The 11,344-nt window shown below is 51.5% G+C and overlaps 1 protein-coding gene across 5 annotated transcripts in view; it reads left to right on the forward strand.

Annotated features, from left to right (window-relative positions):
• KDM5C (lysine demethylase 5C) overlaps positions 1 to 6,152 on the forward strand; it is a 32,628-nt gene extending 26,476 nt beyond the window's left edge. For 2 of the 5 annotated variants that reach the window (XM_044235716.1, XM_044235715.1), the window contains exons 19-26: positions 437 to 795; positions 1,391 to 1,529; positions 1,992 to 2,171; positions 2,317 to 2,454; positions 2,642 to 3,241; positions 3,517 to 3,595; positions 3,728 to 3,927; positions 4,029 to 5,373. In XM_044235716.1, coding sequence (XP_044091651.1) covers positions 437 to 795; positions 1,391 to 1,529; positions 1,992 to 2,171; positions 2,317 to 2,454; positions 2,642 to 3,241; positions 3,517 to 3,595; positions 3,728 to 3,927; positions 4,029 to 4,394 — 2,061 coding nt within the window. In that variant the 3' untranslated portion in view covers positions 4,395 to 5,373. Of the gene's footprint in view, positions 1 to 436; positions 796 to 1,390; positions 1,530 to 1,991; positions 2,172 to 2,316; positions 2,455 to 2,641; positions 3,242 to 3,516; positions 3,596 to 3,727; positions 3,928 to 4,028 lie in introns of all 5 variants that reach the window. The other 3 variants (XM_044235718.1, XM_044235717.1, XM_044235719.1) reach the window with 2 other exon arrangements.
• Positions 6,153 to 11,344: the final 5,192 nt, after the last annotated feature.

Genomic DNA, 11,344 nt, shown 5'->3' on the forward strand with positions numbered 1-11,344 from the left:
AAGGAACAAGGATGTTTGTGGGCCTGGAAAGCGGAGTCAAGTTGAGGAAGGGAGAGGAGAGGTGGGACAAAGAGGGCAGTAGACACCAGTGTGAGCATAGGGGTTTGTGAGGAGGCCAAGCATAGCAGAGTGTTTTTAGGGCAGAGGGTCTCCTGGTGTATACATCAGAATGCTCTGGGAATTTAAAGCATAGACTTCTGACCAAACCCTATTAAGACTCTCTAGAGGTGGGGCCCAGGAATCTGTGTTTTAACAAGTTCCCCAGGATATTCTAACGGGAAGGGAAACTTAGGGCATGGCAGAGGAGAGCACAGTCCATGTTAGGCTCTCTTCCCAAATACTGGAGGGTAAGTAGGTAGGTGGGGCAAAGGTATTTGGTGATGGGACCTCTGATGGGCCCAGCTGAGGAGTTTGTTCTTCCTCTGTATCCTGGTAGGGTATTCTGGAACAGGTGGAGGCCTACCAGGCTGAGGTCCGTGAGGCCCTGGCCTCATTGCCCTCCAGTCCAGGGCTCCTGCAGTCCCTGTTGGAGAGGGGGCAGCAGCTGGGGGTGGAGGTTCCTGAGGCCCAGCAGCTCCAGCGGCAGGTGGAACAGGCGCGATGGCTGGATGAGGTGAAACGCACATTGGCCCCTTCAGCCCGAAGGGGCACCCTGGCTGTCATGCGTGGACTGTTGGTCGCGGGTGCTAGCGTGGCCCCTAGCCCTGCTGTCGATAAGGCCCGGGCTGAGCTGCAGGAGCTGCTGACCATTGCTGAACGCTGGGAGGAGAAAGCCCACCTCTGCCTGGAGGCCAGGTAGGTTAACCACCCTTCCACCTATGCCCCAACCTTCACAGTTTAGTGGAAAAGCCAACAGTGATTCCCATGGGTGGCCTTGAGTACCAGACTCTGGTGTTGGTGTATTGACTTTCTTCCCTTTTTTTGTTCCCTAGCTCTTTTTTTTTTTAAATCTCCATGTATACCTAGAGGCAGAAATAGGCTTATGGGGAAGCAGAGATGGACAGATTCAGAGATGCATAGAGGACTAGCTCCACAGGCTAATGTGGGCACACACACAGGAGCAAAAGAACTAACGGGCAGATGGACAGATGTCAGGAAAAGCCACACACGGGGCAACCTGACAAACTACAACACCAGATGAATATCACCAGTCGTGTACGCAGTGCGAACAGGCTGGCAGACTGGCAGACAAGCAGAGGCTATGGTGGAAGTTGGGTGGGTGCGTGCAGTCTGGAACGGGCAGGACTGGCAGACCCCTGTAGGCAGAGTTCTAGCAAGCAGGCCTAAGTGGCAGTTCCAGGGGCCCCTGCTGATACATCCGGTGGTCAGGCCAGGCTGCTTGTTAGACAGGTCACTCGAGACTGAGGCCTCTATTTCCCCCTGTCTTTAGGCAGAAGCATCCACCAGCCACGCTTGAGGCCATAATCCACGAGGCAGAAAACATCCCTGTTCACCTGCCGAACATCCAGGCTCTCAAGGAGGCTCTTGCTAAGGCCCGGGCCTGGATTGCCGATGTGGACGAGATCCAGGTCAGGACCTTGTTGCGCCCTGGCCCTCCACTCTAGAGCTTCAGTCCAGCCAGGAGAGCTGGCATATGTTGGGTTGTGCTGGGTTGGGTTGCCTTGAGAAGCAGGCACAGTACATCGAGAGGAGGGAAAATGCTTGGTGGTAAGCCATGTGATGCGGGCTCACAAGGCCAGCCTGAGGGTGGAGAAGTTGCAGAAAGGGTCAGAATGGTAGAGGCCGGGGAGGGTATAAGGGGCAGACCACAACAAAGTGATGAGTCTGATGGTCATGGGGACTCACTGGATTATCTGCAGGCTGACCCAGTGGGTGCGGGAGTTGTAGGGGTGCTTCCCTTAGCATGATCCCTCTTCTGTTCTGCCCGAAGACTGCAAGTCTAGTGCCTCTTCCCAGCTGAGGACTGGGCACAGAGAAACTTCGGTAGATGATAGCAAGTTGACTTGAACTTTCTTTTGTCCCTGTCCCAGAATGGTGACCACTACCCCTGCTTGGATGACTTAGAGGGCCTGGTGGCTGTGGGCCGGGACCTACCCGTGGGGTTGGAGGAGCTGAGACAGCTAGAGCTGCAGGTACTGACAGCGCACTCCTGGAGGGAGAAGGCCTCCAAGACCTTCCTCAAGAAGAATTCTTGCTACACACTTCTGGAGGTGAGGCCTGGACCCTGATCCCCAGCCTCTCCTGCCTCCAGTCCTGCTGTTGTGAGATGGCTCAGAGGAGGATGTCGGGGTCGGGCAGTACTGGGAGTGGGAGGTAGGGGAACCTACTCATCTGCACCCTGTCTGCCTGCCTTAGGTGCTCTGCCCGTGTGCAGACGCTGGCTCCGACAGCACCAAGCGCAGCCGATGGATGGAGAAGGAGCTGGGCTTGTACAAATCTGACACGGAGCTGCTGGGACTGTCTGCACAGGACCTCAGGGACCCAGGCTCTGTGGTAAGGAGCTGGGGCCCACAGTGAGAGGAGAGCCTGGCAGTGATAAGTGTCTGAGGGGAGCAACTCTGGGCATACTGCTTGCTCCCTGGGCCTTGCTTCTCCTGGTTTGGGAGTAGGATGTTAATGGTGTCAGAGCAGGGAGGGGATAGGCTGCTGATCTCTTCTCCTGCTGTCCTGGGCATGCCAGATCGTGGCCTTCAAGGAGGGGGAACAGAAGGAGAAGGAGGGTATCCTGCAGCTGCGTCGCACCAACTCCGCCAAGCCCAGTCCACTGGCATCATCGGCCACGGCTTCCTCTGCAACCTCTGTCTGTGTGTGTGGGCAGGTGCCAGCTGGGGTGGGAGCTCTGCAGTGTGACCTGTGCCAGGACTGGTTCCATGGGCGATGTGTGTCGGTACCCCGCCTCCTCAGCTCCCCAAGGTCCAGTCTCAACACCTCCCCACTGCTGGCCTGGTGGGAGTGGGACACCAAATTCTTGTGTCCGCTGTGCATGCGCTCACGGCGCCCGCGCCTGGAGACCATCCTGGCACTGCTGGTGGCCCTGCAGAGACTGCCTGTGCGGCTGCCTGAGGGCGAGGCCCTGCAGTGTCTCACAGAGAGGGCCATCAGCTGGCAAGGCCGCGCCAGGCAGGCTTTGGCCTCTGAGGATGTGACTGCTCTGTTGGGACGGCTGGCTGAGCTTCGCCAGAAGCTGCAGGCTGAACCCAAGCCTGAGGAGCCCCCTACCTACCCTTCAGCCCCTGCCTCTGACCCTCTCAGAGAAGGCAGTGGCAAGGATATGCCCAAGGTGAGCTACCCGACCCAGTTCTTGCCCTCACATTCCTATCTCCTAGCCCCTGCCCCCGTGTAGGCTCCAGTCCTGTCTCTGTTCTCTGACTTTGATCTCTCTTGGCCTGGCCTCCCTGCCCCATTCTACATTCTGTCCAAATCCCCAGATTGCTCCCTGCCGCAGTCTTTGTCTGCTCTCCTCCTCCAGGAGGCGCATCTTCCCAAATCTGGGTTCGGTGGGTAATAGGACCTGGTTCTTCAATTACCACCATCCGTCCTTGCTCTCCTTGGCAGGTCCCGGGCTTGTTGGAGAACGGAGACAATGTGACCAGTCCTGAGAAGGTAGCCCCTGGGGAGGGCTCAGGTAAGAGAGGTAGGTCTAGGTGTGGGTAGGCTGTTTTTTGCATATCCCCAGTGACCCCTGTGTTCCTCAGCTCTGTGGTGGTGGTGGAGGGGATACAACCAGGAGCAGCCTCTAACCCAGCCTGTCCCTGCAACCCACCAGACCTGGAGCTGCTGTCCTCACTGTTGCCACAGTTGACTGGCCCCGCATTAGAGCTGCCTGAAGCAACCCGGGCCCCTCTGGAGGAGCTCATGTTAGAAGGGGACCTGCTTGAGGTGACCCTGGATGAAAACCACAGCATCTGGCAGCTACTGCGGGCTGGGCAGCCTCCAGATGTGGAGCGGATCCGCACGCTTCTGGAGGTGAGGACAGGGATCGTGGACAGGGCCAGGAGGTCAGGCCAAGGAGGTAGAGATCCCCGGCCTGACCACTGGCCCACACCTCTTTCTGCCTGTCTGAACAGCTGGAGAAGGCAGAGCGCCATGGGAGCCGGGCACGGGGCCGGGCATTGGAGAGGCGGCGACGGCGGAAGGTGGATCGGGGTGGGGAGGGCGATGACCCAGCCCGAGAGGAGCTAGAGCCAAAGAGGGTACGGAGCTCAGGGCCAGAGGCCGAGGAGGCCCAGGAGGAGGAGGAGCTGGAGGAGGAGACTGGGGGTGAGGGCCCCCCCCAACCCCTGCCCACCACTGGCAGCCCCAGCACCCAGGAGAACCAGAATGGCTTGGAGCCGGCGCTAGGGGCCACTTCAGGCCCCTCGGCCCCTTTCTCTACTCTGACTCCTCGGCTGCATGTGCCCTGCCCACAGCAGCCACCTCAGCAACAGTTGTGACAGTGGCTGAGCCTAGCACAGACCCCCAACAAAGACCCCCCCTTGGCCTCAAGGATCCTCTTTCTGACCATCAAGCCTGCTTCTTGGGAGGTGGGCAAGAAGGGGGGATGGCCACCCCCCTCCCCAAGCCCACCCCTGAGTCCCTTGACTTTTATATTCTGACTCCAAGGTATTGTTCAGACCTCAGCTCCTGGGGGCCGGCCCCTGGAGTCCCCCTCCCTGGTAGCCTCTAACCAGCATTCCCAGACACCTGAGGCAGATAGATGGATGGGCAGGTGGGCAGGGGGGTGGCTGGGGCTGGGCCAGTACCATTCCAGAGACAAGGCCAGTGCGTATGCAAACTGGGGGAAACTCCTCTCCCTTCGCTCCCCAGTTCTGGCCCTGGCCAGGCCATGCTACACTAACCTCACCTCCCTCTCCCTCTCACTCTTTCTCCTCCTTCCCCTTTCCTGCCTCCCCACCCCACCCACTTTCTATCCCCTTCCCTCTCCTCTCCTTTCTTCCCTCCCCCCTTCCCCTGACTGTTCTACCCAGGAGGAGGAAACTTCACATAGCTGTGCTCACAGTTTTTATTTTAAATGAATTTGGTTGGGAGCTGAGCTGGCTCCCTGTTATCTGAAGAAAGCTTTTGGTGCTTGTCCTCACAATCACCTTGACCTTCTCTCCCTGTCCTACCCTGTCTCCTTTCCTCCTCCTGGGTTCATGTTGTAATAAAAGAAGATTGTTGGTGTGTAATTAATTTGTTCAAAAAAAAAAAAAAAAACAAAACAAGAAACTTGGTTCCAACTGAAGCCTATTTTAATTTTATTTTATTATTTTCCTCTTGTTAGAAATAAAACCCTTAGCAACATTTTTTTGAAATATGTTTCTGAAGTGCATTTCTCTTTGAAGGGGGAGAACAGTGCCTCCATCACCTGTCAGCGGAGCAGCTGCAGTGCTGGCGGGAGCACTAGGGCTGAAGTCTGGGAGCTCTGGGTTCTGAAAACAAGTTCTACCGGGTTCTCCTTACCTGTGGGCAAGACATCCTGAGTCTCCCCCTACCCCATCCCCAGACCAGTTTTCCCCATCTCCCAACAGGTGGGCCTAACACCTCTCACCTAAACTTCTGCCACAGTCCCCTCCAACCTTACACCCTCCAGTCCATCTTCCTCGAGCCCCCCAGAGGCATTTTTGGTTTTGGCTTTATTGAGATATAATTTATACATCGTAAAGTTTACCTGTTTTAAATGTAAAATCCAGTGATTTAGAGCGATGTTTCTAAAGTACAGATCTGTCACTGTTGCTGCTTAAAACCATCCATGATGCTTTATTGCCCTTAATATCAAGGTTATATTTATAATCTCATTCTTTCTGGAATGCTTTCCTGTCCAACCCATATGCCATGTTCAGGGATGCTTCCCTGACTTTTCTTTACCCTAAAGGGTTTCTTCTGCCCCTGTGAATGGAGACTAAAGCTCAGATGTGTGGTCATTTGCAGCCCAAGTTCACTTTTACAGCTTTATTGTGATATAATTTATACATCGTACAGTTTACCCACTTAAAGTATACAATTCAGTGGCTTTTAGTATATTCTAGTTGTGCAACTGTCACTGCAAAATATTTTAGAATGTTTTTTCATCATTCCAAAATGAAACCACACTCCTTAGGCATTACCCCTGTCCCCCCAGCCCCCACCCCCCTGGCCCTTCAACCCTAGGCTACTACTAATCTATATGGATTTGCCTATTTTGGACATTTTATATAAATGGAATCATACAATTTGTGATCCTTTGTGACTGTGTTCTTTCACTTAGCGTGATGGTTTCAAGCTGAGTTTGCTTTTAAATGTAGATATGAATGGTTCCTTTATATTGGACAGAGTCCCCCCACCCCTTTCTGGGCCCCAGAATTTTGTTTTGATTTGCAGATTTCATTTATTTAGAGAGAGAATGAGTGTGTGTGAGCGGGAGAGAGGGGCAGAGGGAGAGAGAGTCTCAAGCAGACTCCTTACTGAGTGCAGAGCTCAACCTGGGGCCTGATCCAACGACCCTGAGCATGACCTGATCTGAAACCAAGAGTTGGATGCTCAACCAACTGAGCCACCCAGCACCCCCAGAGTCATGAAAATGAGGGTGTTGGACGAGATCAGGGACTGTCACTAGTCCACCCTTTCTCATCGTGGGTGATCTCTCAGTGGGTTCATTTGGTTCCATTTCTCCCCCTTCTGAGATTTCCAGTTGATAAGAACCTAGTGATGAGTGAGAAAGCCCACCCTCTTCTGGTAGCTTTGATTGGTGGGAGGGACTAGCTTAGCCCTGCCTCCAGTCTTCTGGTCAGAAGGCCTGGGCTGTACAAGTTAAGGGGAAGCAGAAGCCAGTGGACACACAGGTGTTGGACCCAGTTCAACCCCAGCCCTCCATCAAGGGGAAAAGGCTGGCCTTATGTCTGGGCACCTATTCAGAACTGATCATGAAAGGAGGGTTGGAAGAGACATCTTAGAAGAGACGGGCTTGCGAGCTATGACAGATGGGAGGGGGCTTAGGCTCAGCACTTCACTACCATTCCCACTCAAGGCAGTCTGCCCCTTGGAAGCAGACCAACAGGAGAGGAAAAGCGGCACCTGTGACCTCCAGCAGCTCCCAGGCCAGCAAACTGCTGGGCCTAGGCTGGGGTCCTCCAGGCTATGGCCCAGCCCTCAGCAGTTTGCAGACAACCTTTTCCATCTTGGCACAGTCCTGCCTCATTCCTCACAGTGGACGTGCGTCCTGTGAGTTCTGCAAGAGAGGCCCTAGCTCTGATCCTGTAAGACTGGTCAAACATGGCCTCTTCCAGAGAGCTTGCTCTGGTGGCACAAATGTCCCCCTTCCCAGGCACTCACCTAGAAAAGGAGGAGTGACTGGCAGTGAGTGGGGCAGGGTGGGGGGGTGGCAGGGAGAGCAGATGAGTGGGGGATGGGGAGAAAGAGGAACCCTAAAGAAGAGATAAAGGGCTGATACCCAAGATCTATAAAGAACGCAAACTCAACACCCAAAAAAGTCAAAAAGTGGGCAGAAGACCTCAACAGACACTTCTCCAAAGAAGACATACAAATGACTAAAAGACACATGAGAAAATGTCCAACATCATTAGCCATTAGGGAAATTCACATAAAAACCACATTGGGATACCACCTTATACCAGTTAGAATGCCAAAAATTGACAAAGCAAGAAACAACAGGAGAGAGAGTGGAGAAAGGGGAACCCTCTTACCCACCCTGTTGGTGGGAATGCAAGGTGGTACAGCCACTTTGGAAAAAAGTGTGGAGGTTCCTTAAAAAGGTAAAATTGGGCTACCCTACGACCAGCAATTGCACTACTGGGTATATACCCCAAAGATACAGAAGTGAAAAGAAGGGGCACATGCACTCCAATGTTAATTGCAACTATGTCCACAAGAGCCAAACTGTGGAAGGAGCAGGATTGCACTTCAACAGGCGAATGGATAAAGATGTGGTCCATATATACAATGGAAAATCACTCAGCCATCAGAAAGGATGAATACCCCTTTTGCATCAACATGGACAGGACAGGAGGAAATTATACTGAGTGAAATAAGTCAAGCAGAGAAAAGTCAATTATCATATGGTTTCACTAATTTGAGGAACATAAGGAATAGCATGGAGGACATTAGAAGGAAGGGAAAAATGAAGGGGGGAAATCAGTGGGGGAGATGAACCATGAGAGACTGTGGACTCCGAGAAACAAACAGAGTTTTAGAGGGGAGAGGGCTGAGGGGAGGAGTGAGCCCGGTATGGATATTAAGGAGGGCACAGATTGCATGGAGCACTGGGTGTTACACACAATTACTCATGTAACAGCACATCAATAACTAGGGGCGCCTGGGTGGTTCAGTCAGTTAAGCGTCTGCCTTTGGCTCGGGTCATGATCCCAGGGTCCTGGGATCGAGACCCACACTGGGCTCCCTGCTCAGTGGAGAGTCTGCTTCTCCCTCTCTCTCTGCCTGCCGCTCTGCCTACTTGTACTCTGTCAAATAAATAAATAAAATCTTAAAAAAAAACTAATGAAGCACTGTATGGTGACTAAAACAGCATAATTAAAAAAAAAAGCTATCTTCACCTAGAAGTCATTTTCTATAGAGACACCTCCTTGCTGCTGCAGCTGCATCCTCCCAGAGGTTACCACGTCGCTCAGGATGGCTCCTGAGTCTGCAGGTGGCAAGGATGGGAAGAGAGCACTTCCACTGAGGACCCACCCCCAACTCGTTCTCTGGAGCCCAACTGACAGCTTCCCTCCTGCTAGTGTTTCCACAGTGCGTTACATGGTGTCTGAAACACTCTAGGATTAATGGGTCTGTTTCTCCCACCATTCTGGGAGCTCCTGGAGGGAAGGCAAGGCCCAGACCCAAATCCTCTGTCCCTACTTCTAGTCAGGGTCCTGCATAGTCAGGGCTCAGAAGGAGGGAGGACAGGAGCAGCATTTGGAGCCCCACTGCATATGAACTCTTTTCCCTTTGCACTACATAAATCTCATTGGTAAAGGTGTTAACCTATGAAAGTGAGATCTGGGGCCCAGGTCCATGGTCACCAGGGAGAGGTCTGAAGAAGCAGACACTGATCATGCTTCTCAGAAGTCCTGAAATTGTGGTGATGGGAGAAGAGGGATATCAAGGCAGATAGGTCCTCGGCCCCTGGGGCACTCTTAGGAAAGGGAAGGGAGCAGTTCTATGGGAGACATTTCACAAAGTTCCTGTTGGACATGTGGGAATCAGACCTCTCAAAAAATAGGCCTGGTCTAGGCATATCAGCTTGGCAGAGCTGGGATTTGCACCAAGTCTGAACCTACAGCTCTGTAAGGCATGATGGAAGGGGACCGAAGTAATCAGCCTGCACCCAGAGAATATTTCATAGCGGGGGCTCATTATTGATCTCTGCCACTGGCAGGTGGGAACTCAGCAATGCTACAACCAGATTGGCCTTGGTAGGTAGAAGTCTATATTGCAGAACTTGTGCATAACCTATTCATGCCTGTATTCATTATTGTTGAGTAATTAATTACTCCAAAAACTTAGGGGCTTAAAAACATATTTATCTCATAATTCCTGTAGGTCAGGAATCTGCGCACAACTTAGCTGGGTTTCAACTTTGGGGTCTCACAGGCTGCAGTCAAGGTGTTAGGTAAGGCTACAGTCATCTCAACACATAACTGGGGAAGAATCTGCTTCCAAGCTCACTCACACGAGTGTGGGCAGAATTCAATTCCTTGAGGGTTGTTGGCCTAGGGCCTCAGTTCCTCACTGGCTGTTGGTTGTCCTAAGTTCCTTGTCATGTGGGCCTCTCCACAGGGCAGCTCATAACATGGCCACTTGCTTCACCAGACCAGTCAAGTGAGATGAGACCGAGAGAGAGAGAAAGAGAATTGCATGAGTGCAAGATGGAATTCAGTCTTCTTGACCCAATCTCTGAAGTGACATCCCACCACTTTTGCAATATTCTCCTCAGTAGGAGTAAGTCACTAGGTTCAGGTCACACTTGAGGGAAGGGGATGACAAAAGGGCGTCAATACCAGGAGGTGAAGATCATTGGTGCCATCTTGGCAACTGACTAGTTAATTATGATTTATATCCCTTCCACTTGCAGAATACATTTACCCATTCCCGATCCATTTAGGCATTACCTCAAAGTCCACAATCTCATCTAAATCAGGACCAGGTGTGAACGTGGCCCCTTGGGTGTATTCCTGAAGTACTATTTTTCTCGGCCTGCAGATCTGTCAAACTTACAAGTCACCTGTCCCCAACACACCCACCATGCAAAGGTGGAACAGGTGCAGGATAACCACTACAGACATTCCAGTTCGAAAAGGGGGAAAGTGGGAGACACAAAGGAGTCTCTGGTCTATAGCAAGTCTGAAATCCAGCTGGGCAAATGGAAGTTCCTTGATTAGGTCATACACAACTGCCAGGGACATTGGAAAATGTAGTCTGAATTTGTCCTGAAAAGGAAGAGGAAATGGGCTTAACGACCACCTAGCTAGTCTCTGCCACACCTCATAATGTATTTCTTTTTTTAAAAAAAGATTTTATTTATTTATTTGACAGAGAGAGATTACAAGTAGGCAGAGAGGCAGGCAAAGAGAGAGAGGAGGAAGCAGGCTCCCTGCCGAGCAGAGAGCCCGATGCGGGACTCAATCCCAGGACCCTGAGATCATGACCCAAGCCGAAGGCAGCGGCTTAACCCACTGAGCCACCCAGGCGCCCCTCATAACGTATTTCTCAAAGCCCTTGTGAAAGGACTGTCCACGTGGCCAGAGGGTGAGTTAAATGGATTACACCTGGCATTTAGTGATTCCTCCCTCTACATTGTATATCTGGCATCTTAACCTCATTTAACACAGACTGCTATTGAGTACGGGTTTCAGTCGATCAATAGAACAAATCTTACAAATGCTCCTAGCTGCTTCCACTAACACGGTACATCCAGGACTGCTGATAAGTGCATCTATATTGAAAAGTTTGACTCTACCAATCAAAAAAGCTCCCCAAAAGTAAAAGTCCAGGGCCAGAGGGTTTCACAGGCAAATTCTACAAAAGAAGAATTAACACCTATTCTTCTCAAATTGTTCCCAAAAATAGAAGAGGAAAGAAAGCTTCTAAATTCATTCTCTGAGGCCAGTATCACCCTGTTACCAAAACTGGATAAGGACACTACAAAAGAAGAGAACCACAGGCCAATATCTCTCATGAGTATAGTTGCAAAAATCCTCAACAAAATATTAGTAAACCCAATCCAAATATACATTAAAAAAATCATTCACCAAGATCAAATGGGATTTATTCCCAGAAGGCAATGGTGTTTCAATATTCACAAATCAATTAACATGATACAACCACATTAATAAAAGAAAGGATAAGAACCGTAAGATCATTTCAATAGATGCAGAAAAAGCATTTGACAAAGTACAACAGCCACTCA

Source organism: Neovison vison, chromosome X (assembly GCF_020171115.1).
Source record: "Neovison vison isolate M4711 chromosome X, ASM_NN_V1, whole genome shotgun sequence".
Taxonomy (NCBI): domain Eukaryota; kingdom Metazoa; phylum Chordata; class Mammalia; order Carnivora; family Mustelidae; genus Neogale; species Neogale vison.